The 18559-nt window shown below is 39.1% G+C and overlaps 1 protein-coding gene and 1 non-coding gene across 2 annotated transcripts in view; one reads left to right on the forward strand and one right to left on the reverse strand.

The window, feature by feature from the left end:
• Window positions 1-3703: 3703 nt before the first annotated feature.
• On the reverse strand, window positions 3704-3848 carry LOC111726229. The gene has a single exon (XR_002774055.1). It is a non-coding gene; the product is annotated as a U4 spliceosomal RNA (small nuclear RNA).
• A 1838-nt stretch (window positions 3849-5686) lies between these two features.
• PDE3A (phosphodiesterase 3A) overlaps window positions 5687-18559 on the forward strand; it is a 304450-nt gene continuing 291577 nt past the window's right edge. Inside the window, exon 1 of the mRNA XM_003792494.2 lies at window positions 5687-6646. Coding sequence (XP_003792542.1) covers window positions 5687-6646 — 960 coding nt within the window. The remainder of the gene's footprint in view (window positions 6647-18559) is intronic.

An 18559-nucleotide genomic window follows, 5' to 3' on the forward strand; every position in this document is an offset into this window, starting at 1 on the left:
GTACTAAGTTCTTGCTCTTGGAAACTGGATTTGACCTGGTAGGAACAGATTAGTTCCCTGGGGAATGGGTTGTTAGGAAGTCAGGATGCTCCTTAGGTGTTTCCCCCTTTATACTTGTTTACTTCCCCTGGGACCTTCTCTGGTATTTTGTGGCAGAGCATGAGAACCCTTGCACCAATGACGGAAAAAACAAACCTTTCCCAGCCTCAGGTATTCCTTTCTGACACTGCAAAACTGACTAAGACAGTGTCCCAAAACTATTTGATAAGATCGTTGGGAAAAAGCCTTTCTAAAAAAGTAGTAACACTTGAGGTTCCACTGAATGGAGCAGAAAGAGCCAGCCATGTGAAAATCTGTAGATACCCAAGGTCCTAGACTGGACTTGTAATTTCACATCTATACAGAACACAAGAAGATGGCTTGAGGGATGAGAGACACATTCTCTATTACTATAGAACTAGCCAAACAAGACCATTAAAATTTAGTTCATGTAAAATACAAAAGCTCAGTTCCTCAGTGGCATTAGCCATAGTTCAAGCACTGGACAGGGACATACTGGATAACACAGAGTCCATTTCATTCACTGAAGAAAGTTCTAGTAAATAGTGCTGCACTAGTGAAGTGAGAACATTGGAACAAGAGGAGAGGTGTGAGAGAGTGTCTTGGAAAGATCATGAAGGTCTCTGCAGTGGTCATGAGGACTTTGAATTCCACAAGTGCAAATGCAAAGCCTTTGGATGGTTTTAAGCAGGGGAGGTACATCATTCGATTCATAGTTTTAAACCATTACTCTGCTGCATAGAAAATGAATTATAAGGAAGGCAAGACCAGTTAGTTATTGTAATTGTTCTGACAGGGGATGATGTTGGGTCTTTGGTAGGTTATTATGAGGGGGATGGTGGAAACTAAATGGATTTGGAGTATACTTGTATTTTATAGAATTAAGTGGATTTGCTTAAATAGACTGGGGAAGTGAGAAAAACAGCAGAATGAAAAGCAATGCCTGCTTTGGGGGACTTGAGCAAGTAGGTAGGAGGTCACGTTCATCACTGGGATGAAAGAAGATTAAAGAGAAAGAGTTTGGGTAGCAAGGGGCCGAGGTTGGAGGGAGTCAGAAGAACTTTTGTTTGGATACATTTTAGTTACCTATTAGATATAAATGCATAGAGGTCAGGTAGGTAGTAGAAAATGAGTGAATCCCTGTAAGCCTAATTGTACCTGGTAAATGCCATGAGGTTATAATTCTAGATCCTCTTTCCAAAGAGCTAATAAAAACATACTAGCTATGGCTAAGTGGAGAGTTGCTTCAAGTGAAATTTGCATTTTTCTTTCTATTGTCCATGCTCTACGATTGTTCATTGTCCCCAACAACTTCCTTAGTGTGTAGCTGTGTTGTCCCCTTCTTGAAGGACTCATCTCTATCTGCTAAAAACGAGCACTATTTGCATACATATAAGAGACTGCTCCATGTCCACTTTATGTATTATAGCATTTATGTACATTGTTAATTGCTACTTTTAGTATAGCCCTGTGGCTTTCTGTGTCTCTCTAATATAAGTGTTTTATGCCTTTAGTTCACCTGCCTCCTGGGTTCTATATGGTAATAGGGACAAACTTTACCTTCTTTCTTTTTGGCAGACAAATAACTTTTATTTTTTAATTTTTTATATTTTCTCTATACATATACGTGTGTTTATTTGGTTTCCACTTTTTGCCTTCACAAAATTAAAAAGGCTTAAAATTTCATAACAATAACACTGTTTAAGAAAAGGACTAGAAATGAAAACTTTGTACAGAATGAACAAAGATAAATACATTCAGAAAAGAAATCAGACAATTGCTGCAATGAGCTATTGAGCAATCATCATAATAATAATGCAAAAAAAGTAACATTCACATTGTCAGATAAGGGTATGTTATCATAGAATGCTTTGACTCTGAGGTTCAGTATGGAGTCATCAGTTAACGTCTTCTTTTTTTCCCCAAAGTCTCAAAAAATAGATAATATTTATAAATAAAAATAGAAGATAATTTCAAAAACCAGATCATGCCAAATCTTGTAGACAATAGAAAAGAAGAAATACTTCAAAATCATTCTACTTCATCTGGATATACCTGATCTTAAAATTGGAAAAAATATATTATTATAAAGGGAAATTATAAAGATAGTTCACTTATAAATGAGGATGCCCTATCCTACACAACACATTCACAAGTGGAATGAAAAATTAATGCTTATACTTTGGCCAAAATGAAATCCAATTGATGTGAGAATCGGTCACTATTTTTTCTTATCTTTTCCAAATAACTTTGAAATATGATTTTTGTTGAAACCAGCAAGAAACCTGGATGCCAGAACATTACCTCTGTCACGCCACTGAATAACCAGGATGCCAGTGTTTAACCCATGAGCCTGGGACTCTTGTTCACAAATAATGGCAAATATTTTTTTCCTGTTACAAATATTTTTTAAAAATCTCCTTTCTATCTCTCATGATTCTGGTTTTTATGACATCAGTATGTTATCTCTTCTAAAGAATTGAGATCATTGAGGAGGCAGAAGCCGAGAAAATGGCAATATTCTAAAATTTCACTCACTTTGCTTTTCTTTCTAACAGTGGTATATGCCCCAGTTTTTACAGTTTTTTTTTTTTTTGGTTGTTGTTCTAATGTGCTATTTTTGATGCCAGCAGATATTAATATGATTTTCCAATCAAGGTTTTTCACTCGGATGTGTCCCAGGTAGGATCTGGCATATGAATCATATGTCTAAAAAGGAAACTCATGATAGTATATGTGCGTGCTAGGGGGCTCATTTGTCTTTGGCAAAGACATTGCTGCTCCTGTTTCCCTAATTATTAAACAGATGGTGCCCACTGCCATTGACTAGCTGCCCAACTTGTACTCCTGTGTGTTAGCACAGTTCTGGATGTTTGACAGAATAAAGCTGTACCATCACAGCACCTCACATCCACTTATGTCATAATATTAATGCCTGCTTCTAACTAGAGCAGCCTGTTTCCCACAAAGCTAAGTCAAAATCTTGAGTCATATTCTACCTCCCCCCCCCAATGCATTAATTATTGTATCTCAAGTATCTCCTTCTGGCTTTTTATTTTATTGCTTTATTTCTACACACAAAGTACAGTGGCATATTGAACCAATTACCCAAATACTCCAGGCTATAAACACACTTTAACCTGGAATGTCAAGATAATTAAGACAAAATTGGATTATTATTAAGATTATTAGTGAGGGCAAATGACATCTAAGGAATCTGAGATAGCCGTGTTAACATGGAACAGGGGTAAACTATCATGTTCTTGTTTAACTTTTAAAAAGATAATAGTTCCCAAGGCATATTGATAATTTGCTTTTTTTTTTTTTCTTCCAAAGATAGTCTCCATGTGCCCTGGGTAGAAGGCCATAGCATTGCTATAGCTCCCAGCAACCTCAGTTCTTGAGATCAGTGATCCTCTTGCCTCCGCCTCCCAGGTAGTTAGGACTACAAGCCTGCACAAGCCTGCAGCATACTTGGCTACTTTTTCTATTTTTAGTAGAGACAGGATCTTGCTCTTGCTCAGCTGGTCTCAAGCTCCTGAGCTCAAGCAATCTACCCACCTCAGCCTCTCAAAGTGGTAGGATAACAGGCGTTAGCCACTGTTCCAGGCAGCTCAACTCTTACTAAGCTAACCAAATTCAGTCTCTGTAGAGACTGTCAGAAATTGCCAATGTAGACCCTATTTCAAGTTGTATTTCAAGAAGGGGTATTGGGAAAAGTTTTTAAGTAGCAATAATCGTGCCTCAGATAAACCTCATTGGGTCCAGTACTGCCACTGAACAAAGCTTGATAGAGGTTTTTTAAAAGTCCATTGAACAGATACTGAATTATTCTTCATAATCTGCCAAAAATAATACTTAGCTTGAAAAATTTCCTTTAGTTTCTCAAATACTGCATTACGACAGCATAGGACCTGCAATCATTAATAAATAGGATCCTGATTTTTCTCATGTTTTTATCATTGTAGATAAAATATTTCACAGCCACCATCAGTCTTCTAACACCTTACCTAGTGTTAATCCACCTATCTTCACCCCTCCCTTGAGATATGTCTTTATGTCATGTTCTGATCAACTATCTGGGCTTACCTTTGTAAACCTTTTTGAGGCTATGGTCACTAAATCTCAATGTAATTTTGCCTACCACGGTCACTAACTGCTGATTAATACCTTGGATCAAAATGAATGCTGTCCCTCTCCCCCTTTAATAATTCTGCTGTGTTCTAGATAACTCTTTGCCATGCCATCATTTGAACTAACGGGACAGGCTCGGTCTCTGTTGAAAACAGACTTTCAAGCAGGAGCAGCTAAAGCATTACAAGGCAGCCAGGAATTGGTTTGCTGTTGTACCTGACTTGAGAACCTATGAGCATCTTAGAATCACTCAGACAGTAGATGTGGCTGTCATTTTCAATGACAGTAGGAAGTACAGTGGCTCCTATCGCCTGCCAAGTAACATCTTTTTTCATCTTCCTAGGAAGCTCAGCCTCAGGGTCAGCCCCAGACCCCCACACCCTGGGCTCCCAGGAGCTGTGTGGTGGACCCGACCAGAAGCCGCTCCTCAGGCACGTAGGTTGTAGGAGCTGCCCTCCCAGCAGAGAAGCCAAGAAACTGGGAGCAGCGCCTCCTCCGGAGTAGGAGGAGGGAGCTCGGCGGAGAAAGCTTTCCTAGGGAGTTGCCTTAAAGGAAGCAGGCAAGCGGAATTGCCGATCGCTCCAGTTGCCTGCTTTATATAGTTTTAAGCAGCGGTCTTCACTCGTTTCCCTTCTGCAAAACTGTAAATCACTACCAACCTTGCACCAGAAAGGAGGAAAAAAATACCCAGCCGAACCTTCGACTCTCTTCTCACCCTCCCTTTCCTTTCACCCTCCCTTCCTCTGCTGGTCGCTCGCTCTCCCTCCCTCCCTTCTCCTACGGTTGCCGCTAGTCTCTCGCTCGGTCTCTCTCCGACGGGACTTAGCAACTTCTTGATTAATTCTGAGCCCCCTTTCCATTTTTTCCCCACCCTTGGCCATGAACTGGACCGACAGATGCGGGGGAGGCTTTGCTTTCTGCCCCCGGGAACGGCGATTCGCGTCCTGGGGCCGTGCCGGGGAGGATCGGCCGAGGAGAAAGAAAGAGTGATAGAGAAAGAGCTGCAAGAAGGAAGAGAAGGGAGCCCTCCATCTGCCGCGGGCACGGCGCGCAGCAGGGCAGCTCGGAGCTGCGCCCGGAATGGCCCGGAGCTCGCCCCGCGCCCCCGGCTCCACCAGCGTCAGCAGCCCCGGTGCGCGGAAGGCATCGGGCAATTTTTAAAGCTCTCAAGTAGGAAGAGACCCCGGAGGATATAAATCGGGGGTGGGGCTGGAGCTGAGAATTTCAGAAAGCCATTCAAAGAGAGAAAAGGGGAAGCCTGGTCGTTCCTGCCTGTGCTAGCTTTTAACTTGAGCAAGCTAGCTAGCTCTTAACTTGAAGAAGTCTCTTCGGAGCATCTAGAATTCTCCGGGAGTTACTCGAAAGCTGAAACTTTCACGGATCGTGGGCCTGAGGAGGAAAACAAGGGATTCCGAGGGTGGGACTGGGCAGAGCGTGTGTGTGCAGGCGCGCGGGTCGGGGACCACCGGGGAGGCGGTGAAGAGGGCACAGCATGGCAGTGCCCGGCGAGGCTGCGCTCGTCAGGGACAAGCCCGGCAGAGGGGCAGGGGTGAGTCCAGCCCCCGCCGCGGGCCGGGACTGCTCCCGACGTGCTGGCCCGGCGTCCCCGCCGGTCTCCGGCTGCGGCGGCTGCTGGGGAGACGTGGTGCTGCAGCCTCTCCGGCGCTCCCGGAAACTTTCCTCGGCGCTGTGCGCGGGATCCCTGTCCTTTCTGCTGGCGCTGCTGGTGAGGCTGGTCCGCGGGGAGGTCGGCTGTGACCCGGAGCAGAGCAGGGAGGCGGCGGCGGAGGAGGAGGAAGCAGCCCCCGGGGCAGAAGGGGGCGTCTTCCCCGGGCCTCGGGGAGGCGCTCCCGGGGGCGGCGCGCCGCTCAGCCCCTGGCTGCAGCCCTCGGCGCTGCTCTTCAGTCTCCTGTGTGCCTTCTCCTGGATGGGCTTGTACCTCCTGCGCGCAGGGGTGCGCCTGCCTCTGGCCGTCGCGCTGCTGGCCGCCTGCTGCGGGGGGGAAGCGCTTGTCCAGATTGGGCTGGGCGTCGGGGAGGATCACTTACTCTCGCTCCCCGCCGCGGGGGTGGTGCTCAGCTGCTTGGCCGCCGCGACATGGCTGGTGCTGAGGCTGAGGCTGGGCGTCCTCATGATCGCCTTGACTAGTGCGGTCAGGACCGTGTCCCTCATTTCCTTAGAGAGGTTCAAGGTCGCCTGGAGACCTTACCTGGCGTACTTGGCCGGCGTGCTGGGGATCCTCCTGGCCAGGTACGTGGAGCAAATCTTGCCGCAGTCCGTGGAGGCGGCTCCGAGGGAGCGTTCTGGGTCCCACCTGATTGCTGGGACCAGGGAAGACATCCCGGTGTTTAAGAGGAGGAGGCGGTCCAGCTCCGTGGTGTCCGCCGAGATGTCCGGCTGCAGCAGCAAGTCCCATCGGCGGACCTCCCTGCCCTGTATACCGAGGGAACAGGTAAGCACTGGGCAACTGTTCTCGGCTCTCGGGGAAACTTGCAACACTTGGGAACCGCCGCAAAGTGGAGAGAATCAGCGCTGGGAACTGAAGGGACGGTAGCCTGGAAAGGGGGTACGGCGTGAGACAGGACAAGACAGAGTCTGCTTTCTCCTCCTCTCACACAGAGTTTTATAACCTGAACAAATGAAAACGAATGAGTAACAAAACTAGACGGTGTTTGCAGGTTCCTCCACAGCTGAGCTAACTTTTTACATCTGCTGCACCTGGTGAATGGCTTTCCCACACGTTCAAGTACGCTCACACTTCCTTACTGAATATTTTAGCATTACGTTTGGTTTTCTAGCAGTGGGTGATTTTTTCAATACATGGATTTTATTATATTTCTAATTCTTTTTTAATAGAATTTCCTTCTTACACTGTGATAGGTAAACATTTGTGAAAACCAGTACAAAGATTCTAGAGCAAGGCAAAATAGGCTTCAAGGTGAAGTATTGCTACTAGGCTTTCTGGGTTTGCAGTAAGTTTTATTTGGAGAGATCACATCTAGAGGTGCCCAATTTGTTTTTAAGCATTATTTAGTGGCAGACAGTATTACATGCTGGTGTGTTTGTATCATAATCATAAACTTCAATTTGGGGAATAAGATGCCTGAACATCACAATTGTTCAAGATGGTAAACCGTGCCTTAGTGACAACTTAAAAACCCCATTTCTCTTCAGTATGTGCATACTTAAGTGGATACTTAGAAAGATATTTTATACAGGTTTTACAGGAAATATTAATTTAGAATACTTCTAAGATTGCTGATGATATGTATCTTTCAGAAGGGAGGAGGAGGAGGAACCTGGAATTCTGAGTGATGTAAATAAAAGTTTAGTCAGTTTGGAACATCAATCTCCTTATTGTTATTAAATGTTTAAAACCATGGAAGCATTGCTATAAAGAGCATAAACGAACACATCTTGATTTTAAATATAAATTAGATCCAAAAAGGCATTCTTGAATGTTCACCTCTCTACTTGAAGCAGATTTGACACTTCTTGGTGGTGGGAAGGAGCTGGCTGTATACAGCAAGTGGAAATGTATGCTTTTCCCATGTAAATTTATGCCTACCTATGGAACCATATGGACAATTCTAGGGAGTTAGGGAACATCCTGAGATATAGTAAGACTTTTCTTTTGAGGTTATTCTGTAGATAATCATTTAGGTATTTCTAAGAAATAGCAGTCACCATATGGTGTGGGCGCTAGTTTGTTTGGGAAATGAAGTTGATTACACAGATCTGTCGTTGGACATTATTTAGCAGAGTAGATGACAGCATCAGAGTCCTGTGTTTATTTTAAAACAAATGTACTTATTTAGCCTTTTGTTTAAATAAAACAAATGTTTCTTGGATTACTCTGAGAGTAACTCTAAGAGTTACTGTAGGAGTGAAGGAAGAAAAACAGCCCACTGATAATTAGTTTTGCTATAAATTTGAAAATCATTGAAATAAAGTAAATTATCTATTTACACATAAACTGAAGATTTTATTTTTTTTTTCACAGTTACACATGAGAATGTCTTTTAAAAGAAAACATCACAGCTTTAAAATATTAGGGCACACTATTCTTTAACTTACAGGAAATGCGATGTGACCATTTCAAAATTGAACCATAATTCCTAAGGAAAATCTGGGATTTCATGGTGAATAACTTGACTCCAAATTCATATTATTTAGCCTCTGCAATTAAATTTCTGAAACCATTTAGTAACATTGAGACATTTAGGAGATAAGGGTGAATTTAAGGTAAGAAGGTGTTTAGGTGAATTACAGAGCAGTGTTAATTAACCTGCAAATTTTTATTGGTTTCCTCTGGTTTAAATTGATACATGGAGAATTTGAGTTATTTGCCAACTTCTAAGAAAAATCACTGAGCATTGCATTTTAAAATGTGTTGCTGATTAATACAGTTTGAAAAATGCATATTTAGAATATATTTTGAAATTTTCTTTGTTTTTTTTTTTTAAAGCTGTGTTAATGAAGAATGTTCCAAACTTTAGAATTAGATTAAATCTAAAGAGGGACTTTATCTCTTGGGGTCGATGGAAAAGCAAGAAAATATTTAGCAGAAATCACAAGTTTTAATAAGGGCATGGGTGAGTGCGTGCGTGTCAGTGAAGACTGGATTTTATATATGACCCATTTAAAATTGTTGCTGAGTGTAATTGTGGGGAGTGGGTGGGAACTAACATGAAATAGTCCCAGATAGGGCAATATCTCATGCCTAACTGTGTGAAAAGTTCAGGAGATGCAATAAATGGCTTATCTGTTTTATCATAAGGAAACAAACTTCTGATGAAGGGTGCAAAGTGTACTGTGTCATTGGCATGCTTTACAAAGTAAAGAATCCAAATAATGATAAAACAAGTATAACATTCCCCTGAATGCTACCTCATTAGCTGATTTGATTTGTTTTCCGGAGGAATGCCTGCCCTCAACTCAAGACAATACTCATAGGCAACAAGTGAGTTTTAACTAGTAGAACGCAGAGAGGCTGTCGGAGGCCTCTTGACAATTTATTTGGACTTTGCTCATTGGGAGATTTAAAGGTGAGAGAATTTAACATTTTCTTGTCCGTATGCATGACAGTGGTCACTTGCTATGAACTATCCCCTTTCAACGGCTCTTAGTTCTCAACATGTAAAGAGAATAGATGATAAAATTCTCAGAAGGCAAACCACCGACAACATGTATTTTCTTCCTCCCTTCCTCTCTCCCTTCCTCCCTTCTTTTCCAGAACTGAAAGTCTATAGCACTGGTTTAACTGTGAATGCAAGTCGAGGTATCTTTACTCTCAGTAAAGAACCAAGTTTATAGTATCCGCATGGCTTTTAATTTAGTCCTCTTAGCCCAGTATCCTCAGTACTGAGGCTGATTTTGTAGATGAATGTGTCAAACTGAACTTTTGTGGCTGGCAGTACTAAGAAGGTAAGTGTCCATTAAGGTGCATGTATCTTTAAGTAGACTTTCATATCTGAGACCAGATGTATCTCTCAAGTTATACCACTGTATCCTCCCTCTCCCACCAAACAGTGGAATATACAGAAGTACCTAGGATTTCTTGAGTTATTAGATATTACCTGTGATTAATGTTATTTGCCAACATTAAAAATTATGCAATTCGTAACATTTGGAAATTGTACTTTAAGGGGCATCTATTCTCTTCATATGTCAAAGAATACCATTGGTCACTCATTCCTGTCTAATAACTGTGGCAAACTTAGACTGACTTTTGAAAGATTCCAAACCAATGCAATTTTATTTTAGTTGTCAAGAAGGCTTTAATATTTTTACCTATGATTTCCAATGAACATACAGATAGAAAGCATGTGAATCATCTACCCATTAATGCTTTTATACCAGTTAAGGACACAGTTCTTTGGGATGACCACAACATCAGTCAGAAATGTATAGCTACATATGTCAAATTATGTAATTAAAAGCCAAAATTGTTTTCTGTAAATATTTCCCTAAGCTCTCAACCATCTTTAGCAAAAATGAATGGCTTACTATAGGAATGTAAGCTGGCTATCCAAAGGAGGATCAAGTTTGTCATCACTAATATGAGAAAAACATTTTGAAGCAGAAAAGCCCAACAAAACAAAAGTAGGAGAAATGGGTATGTTTCTGATGGTAGGCGGCTGAATGGTAGTCATTGTTGTCTTTGTAAAAAGCATAACCTGCTTTTATGCTATAGATATAAAATACAGACATATTTTTTCTGAATGTATAGAATATGTTATTTTAAAAGTTTTTAAGTACATTTCAATATAACATAATTTCTCAAAATGAATACATGTTAGAAAGAGTCCTGGGCTTTTAGTTCGATCAGAGCTTATACATTTTTATAGTATTAGCTACAAAGAACAATATTGCTTATTTATGACGTGGTGACTGAATTAAAATTAATTAATGCCGACCTCTGAAAAATACTGAAAAGGAAAAAACAAGATTTTCTTATCCCTGGGGAAAGGTGAGGGAAAAGAACGTTTTGTTTTTTGGGTGGGGAAAAATTGTGATTTTACTTTGTGAATACAGATATTCAAAGCTTACTGCAAAAACTGTTTTAATTGACAGAAATAGTCAGCGAATCTATATAAATTTACAGAGGTTGGAAGGAGTGAAAACAGTAATTTTACCCTCTCTGTATTGAGTCGACAGTGTAAAAAGTTAAAACTGTAGAACTAAAAGAAATGCTGTGTCCGCTGGGCTGTCATGTTAATTAAATAAACAACCAGAACAGTAACTCTGTGTATGAAATACATTTTGAAAAGCCTGGGGGGAGGGGGGTGCAGGCAGGCAAGGGTGAGTGACACTGGCCTGAAAAAACATTCATTATATCTGTAGTGACATGTGTGTGAATTTGCTGTATTCTATTAGAAAATTCAGCTCTAAGAATAATTTCTTCGGGGCTCTAGTTGAATAAAGGCTTTACCAAATTTAATTTTACTTCTATTTTAAGCAAGTTCTCATTTATTACATGGAGGTAGGATATTTATAAACCTCAAAATTAGAAGCACGCCTATATATTTTAAGTTTTTCCATTAATATGGTTGGTGTCAGTAACAGCCTCTGTCAACTTCTTGAAAACTGGTGTTATTTAACCTATCACAAGAATGAGTTCATTGGGGGTTAAGGTGGGAGTTCCATTTCTCAGAAAAAGTTATTGGGAGTTGTACCCTCCTGGATGTGTGGAGATACTCAATGTGACTATTCATGTAGTAGTCTAAGAGATTTTGACATAGTGAAGTACCCCCCCCCCACACACACACCTTGTATTGGGGCATGGGGAAAGTTTCTTATGCTTTGCGAAGTGATGCTTAACACTACTTGTTTAGGGTGAATCGCTTACTCAATTCTCATGTATTTCCTGTTCAGTGGAAGCTTCCTTTTCCTTCTCTTCTGTGTGATGTTTATAATTGTCTTTTAAAAAAACTCTCAAATATATCTTGAAAACTCAATTCATGCTTACTTATTATAGCCATGTGTGTGATGAATCTCTATCCGATAATTCTCAAGAACCTCGGGAAGTACAGTCTCCATCCATATTCTTGTACCTAAAGATGTACTCTTATTAAGTTTCAAATGCACGTTATTCTTTTAGATAGAAATTTAAATCCTTTTAGTAATTCCCTATATCAATTTTTACTATAGGTAAAAGTTTTTACTTTTACTCGGTTTTCTAGCTAGACTACCCTTGGGAATTGTCTTAACTATGGACCAAGAAAATGTGTTAGTGCTGTTCTCAGCCTAATGTTGAGAAAAAAGTCAAAAAAATATGCCTGAATTATAGTTCAGAGGAAGAGGTGTTGTATATCAATTGTTAAAAATATTAGTTGTGGGAGGCACCTGTGGCTCAAAGGAGTAGGGCGCTGGCCCCATATACCAGAGGTGATGGGTTCAAACCTGGTCCCTGCAAAAAAAAAAAAAAAAAAAAAAATATATATATATATATATATATATTCATATATATTAGCCATACCTCTTCATGGTGGACGTATAGTAATGTTTTTAAAAAGATGCTACCCCTGGATCAAATCCCAAATCAATACTTTTTTTTCCCCTGTGCATTAGTCCTTATGCTAAAAATCATACAAATTATACACAGATAGAACAGGGCATCTGCCTCTCTGGAGCTTAGCACCATGCTGGGAAAATGAGACGTGAACATAGAAAAGAGGAAGTCACAGTAAAAAGCTAAATGATCTTAGGTCATAAATAGCTTAGAAATGCTGAGAATAGGTGAGAGCAGGTTTTTACGCTGAGTCCAGCACTCATTCATCTCTTCTATAAAATTATCTGTGAACTTTCATTTGTGCATTTTTACAAGGAAAAAGTTTATAATGTCATAGATTTTCAGAAGGCCCTCAGCTTATAACGGTTAAATACAAATGGCTTAGATTTTAGACAACTCTTCAGTTTGAAGACATGGGGAATTTTTCTTTCGGAAATGGAACTTAATAGAAAATATCAGATATGTAGAAATGATAGTAGTTAATTTATAGTGTGCTTTGAAATAAAGGTAAGATACTATTATTGGATTTCAGACATGTTTACACTTCAGTATAGCACAGTGATTGATTTGGGGGGACCTTGAGGTAGTCTATGACTATGAGTAGCTGGTTGCAATACCTTAAAATGCTCAATTCTGTGCCAGGCTGCAGTTAGTAGATTGGAATTAGTCTGATTTTAGAGAAAAGGACACCGAGAGGGAGCCAGCTCAATGTATGTAGACAGCCTGAGACAGGATGGCTTTTGTTCATTTCCTTTTTATCTTGAATATGCTTCTGGAGGACAGGGGAGGAGGGAGTCAGGCTGGTAGTTTTGAGCCCAGGTATCATTTGTGATTTTACATATGGAGACAACTTTAAATTCTCATTCACAGCTGGAAGATTGAATAATCAGATTGAATCTCAGATGTACAGATGACACCGATGTTTTATCAGCCTTTACAGTGAGTTTTCTGGTCATCAAATAGTCCCAGGCAGCCTCTGAAATGTGTTCTTGATTTTGTCCCATACGTGACTATCAGTTGCATTGAAAAGTCTAACTTAGTGGATTCTTACTTCCTCAAACAAAAGTGTTCAATGGTAGCTGAAACATTAAATATTTTTACTTTAGTTTTTTAATACATTGATTTTAATGTGTTCAGGATTTCCAAAAATCAAGGCATAATATAATCTGAACATCAGTGAAGTATGTCTTCATTAGCAAAAACGGCTGTTTTTTTTTTTTTTTTTAATCTAAATTATTTTGTATTGTGAACTCAGGAATCTATTAAAATTTAAGTAATAAGGATGTAGTGTTAGAGGAGGTCTTGAAGAGCTTTACCTTTTGGAAGATGGAAAACTGTTTGGAAAAAGTCAGAAGTAACTTCTGCATGTTTGATTTGATTAGGAGCTGCCACTTATTATAATGGAATTTGTGAATTATTATTAAAGTATAGCCATACTAGCCAAACATAGTAAAAAATTACTAGACGTATACTCATGTTGTTTCAGCCTAAGAAGATGAGTAGTTATAAGAGACACATTTTGTCTGTTGAGGGGTGTGCATGTTTGTACACACATAGGCGTCTGTTCATGTGTACATTTGTGATCTCTGTGTGTGTGTATATGCATGTTTGATTTTTTTCTGGCAGGAAATTGCTTTGGTTGTGTTATTTAATGGAGAAACAGTGTCACCCAGTGGCTTTTATGAAAACAGTCCTGTAAACATTATAGATAAGTACTGTCCAATAGAGATAACACCAGCCATATATTTATTTTTTTCTTTGTACTAAGTCTAGATATCTTTTGTGTCTTTTATGCTTATAACACATCTCAGTTTGGTCTGGACCCTTTTTATTTATTCAATAGACAACGTGTGGCTAACGGCTACCATATTGGGCAATGTAACTATATAGTGTTAAAGATACAAAAACTTGAATACTAATACCATCTCTTCGGTTATAATGGAAAATCCATGTAGATTTAATGATAGCATTTAATATGCAGTCTTTAAGATTTTATCTGTACTCTTCATAACTCATTTTTGTACCACTCTAATAATTGACAGGTATAGTTCTTTATTACACATTACTGCACATATTTTAAAATATTTTTTTTATTTTTTTTGAGACAGTGTCTCACTGTGTCACCCTTGGTAGAGTGCTGTGGCGTCATAGCTCACAGCAACCTCAAACTCTTAGGCTTGAGCAATTCTCTTATCTCAGTCTCCCAAGTAGCTGGGACTACAGGCACCCACCACAACGCCTGACTATTCGTTGTTGTTGTTGTTGCAGTTGTCATTGTTGTTTAGCTGGCCTGGGCCAGTTATGAACCTGCCAGTCTCGGTGTTTGTGGCTGGCGCCATGACCACTGTGCTACGGGCGCCGAGCCTTAAAATATTATTTTAATTGGAGGGCAAACTTAGCAGAATCCTCAAAATGGCCCATTATGTTAACGCGATTAATAACACAGCATCAATATATCAAGTTAATTCTAAATTTGCCTTTCAGAATTTGGTGTGTAACAGGGAATGCTTCTGTATCACAGGTTCTTGGTGATTAGTCTGTAATTGGTTGTCCGGTGTATCTTTAGAAATGAAAGTGCTTATTTTTGTAGTGCAGGTTGTTAATCTTTGTAATTTAGGAAAGTGAAGCGACAAACCAGCTAGTACCTTTAATGGATGAAAATTGTAACAGTGTCTGTAAAGCCTTTGATAATTTCTCACTATTGCTCATCACGTCCATGGAAACGAAAATGGTTCCGTTTTGCGTATAGAAAAGATTGGAGATGTTGGCAGTGTGGAATTTCGAAACTAGGAATTGAGCTCAGGTGACTTTTTGAGACATTTTCTGAGTTCACTCTGCACTTCATGCTTTCAGACTGACTTGAGAGGAAAAAGCCTAGAAATTTTTAATGTCACATTCCTTCTATCGCCTCTCCTCAAACTATGAATTCATTAACCCTAGGCGTAGTTCCAATGGTGCATTGAGAATTAATGAGGAAATTACTTTTTATATATGGCACATTCCTTTCTATACACACCCATATAAAGCATTTGATTTTTTAATGCATTTATTTTGTATATAATGGTTTATATCTATGTCAACGTTTATAGTTTTGGGACAAGGCATATTTATCTTTGCAGAATAAGATTTTTGGAGATACATAGATTTTCACATAGAGTGAAACAATCTAGAAAATTTGGAAATAATCTAAAACCATGAAAAGCAAATAGAATCATGGTATACAAAGAAGCACATTTGGTGGATAAAATAAAATTATGGACTCAAATTTACTCCTGGTAAAACTGACTTAATTTAGACTTCTTCAACCACTAGCTGGAGAATAAAATGCTATTGTAACACACATCTGCTGCTTGAAAGAGTTTGTGTTTGACTCTGACTGGTCATTCGTCATGGCTCTTTTGAAATTGCTTTGAATTAATATAAATGTTGGTCTTGTACATTTGTTTGGGGGCCAGTCTTCTTTTTCTGATCTCTCATTGTGTCTTTAGCTCTTGCCCCCATAGAGCTGCGATTTTATTTCGTGTTCTTACCCAATAGTCTTCTCCCTCTGAGTGTGTTTAAAATGGTAAGGAGTGCTTCTCTGTCCCCCCTAGCACCTTGGTAGAAGACTGAAATAATTTTATGTAAGCATCTTGTGGTTTGGGCTTAATAGGATTTTAATACAAATTTTCCATCTTCTGAAGTTTAAATAACTGGATGTTTACGCTGTCTCTGTGGCGAGTGTTTCCTCCTCGCCAGTTTTCAGCCACTTAAATAGACCTCTGGAAGTTTGAAGACATTGAGGTCTGATTTGGGGGAGAATGTTTTATTTTCTGCCATTTGTATTGCTATGCAGAGGCAGCATCCTTAGCACATGTTTAGGCCAGCCTGAACAGAAATAAAGGAAACAGTTCTTATTTTTATCCTAAGTCTCGCAGAGGTCCACGTACATACTCCTCAGGAGACAGCGTTTGTCTGTGTGGTGTGAAGCATCTCCTGGTTGGAGAGTTAATACCGTGGGGTCCTGCCTCAGCAGCAGTCCCTCAGAAAGTCTGGAAAGGACAGAGCCTGTTGATGGGTTTCTCCTACCCTGAGAATTTGCTTTCTAGGCTCAGGAACTAAGGAAGTCAGATTCAGATCATGACAGTTTCCGTTATAAAACGAATCAAACTTTTTATTCTCCTTGTCTCAGCTGTAAACATTTCCTGGCCCCGTGTCTGGCTGGTTGCGGGCACTGGCTGGCTGGCTGGCAGAATAAATGCATGGGCAGGAAAGAAAAGACTTTCAACCTAAAATATTTATCTCCCCATTGTAATGACATTAAGCTAATGACTAAGTTGATTAAGGAATCGTCTATGCAGAGAAGAAAAGAAGTAGAACATCAACAAGTTTATACTTTTGCATTTTAAAATATGATCTTTAAGTTATTGTTCCTTTAAAAAATATGTTTTTGCCTGTGACTCTTAAGGGGCTGACTTGGCCTATGCCCTTACTGGTGGGAAATCCCATGTTCAGCGTGAGTCCTAGATATTTATTTTTAACTCAACTCATTCTCAACTGAAAATAACCAAAGCTGCACCCAAGATCATTGTAGTGTAAACTTTAGAAAAAGCCTTGAAATTAGGGTTATTTCTCGGAAGATAAAAATTCAAGTGCTTTTCACAGTCAATTAATAAATTGAAAATAAGTGAATTCTGACTTTATTTTCTCCCACTACTTCCCCCAAAGATCTAATAGGTATTTTTTCAGCCATCGCTTTTTTACTCTATTTGTTTTTATTCTTGTTAGAGATTCTTACTGAATAGCTGTATTTCCTGAAATGTTTAATATGAACACTGTCTCTGTTTTTAATGGGGGTCAGTTACAAAATATATTTTGAGACAGTTGTGTCCAGAGATGACATTCTAAAAATGGACTTCTTTAAAATGTCATCCAGATGCAGTGCTGGCTCAATCATGTGGAATGCTCTAGAATTTTGGTAGCATAATTTCGGAGTCAAGGTGAACTGAAAAATCACAAGATTTGAAAGTTTTATTGAATAACACATTTTAGCTTAACTAGTCATTGTTTTCCTTTGGTACTCTGAATTTTCAATAGAACTTGTGAAAATAGGAAAGTTTAAGTCAAATAAAAACATTTTGTTGCTATAATGTTAATACTTTGTGAAGATGATACTTCAGTATCATCATATCCTTTTACGTAAATCAGGAACATCTCTTTAGAATCTGGTAGATTATCATGACATTAGATAAACCAGGATTACAATGCTTAGAAAAAAGTGTATTTCTAACTTTATTTTATGGTGATGACTTTCTTTTTGTCTGTGGGTATCAAATGACCTTATAGGTAGATTTTTCAGAAAGGTTGCTTATCATTATGGATACCTTATCATTATGGAGTTCGAGAGGTCTTTGAATATATTATTTTTTAAAAATCTGAATGTGGTTCCTCTTCTAGAAAATAAATTACAAACTAAAATCAGTTTTAAGTTAACGTGAAATAATCAGAATATAATCAGACCATCGTTAAATTTATTTGACATTTTCATAAAGAATATAGAAGCAAAATCTTTTCACTGTGTTTTCGTTTTGGAACCATTGCTAAGTGTGTGCATATTATCTTGGATAGCGCCTGTTTTTACTCTTTGGGATTTGCTTTTGTTATAATTGGAATTGTTTTTGCTCGATAAATAGGACTTAAATTATAGCACAGTTATTATTCAGGTGGTAGTTTCTTTTTGTCCATTTCTTTTCATACCTTTTTACTAGAGCAACAATTGGATTGACTCTTCTTAACTTGTTTGGAGAACTACGACGAGAGTTTTTAAATGTCTGCAATGGACCTTCTGTAAACAATTTATGTGAACGAAAAGTGTGAGAATTAGGCTGGGAATGTTAAATACAGATATAACTGAACACTGACTACGTTATCTAAAAAAGAAAGTGACATTCATAAATGAAAAGTACCATAGAAAGGGAGAGCAAAAAACTGATGCCAATTTGCTTGTGCAGAAAGATTAGATCCAAATCAAATCACTAATTCCTCAGTTTCCAGACATATTTATTTTGTGGTCTTTTGGGGACATAGTGTTAGTTCACTTAAAATCTAGACCTCCTTATGACTTGGAGAGAGAGGAAGAGCCTGAGAGAGTCATTCTTGGATCCTGGGCAGGATGTCCAGCCATGCATTGACTCAAGATCTGTCCTTAAACCCAAAGCACTAAGTGATGGTCTGTGTGAGAAGCACTAAGGCTATTCATAAACTTTCCTGACATTCGTTACTTTCTAAGACATTGATTCTCATTTTTTAGATCTTTGCACATTTATCTCTTTGATTTATAAATGGACCCTAATGGTATTTTTTTTTTTTTTT

This window comes from Otolemur garnettii, unplaced genomic scaffold (genome assembly GCF_000181295.1).
Source record: "Otolemur garnettii isolate 467f Iridium unplaced genomic scaffold, OtoGar3 scaffold00057, whole genome shotgun sequence".
NCBI classification, from domain to species: Eukaryota; Metazoa; Chordata; class Mammalia; order Primates; family Galagidae; genus Otolemur; species Otolemur garnettii.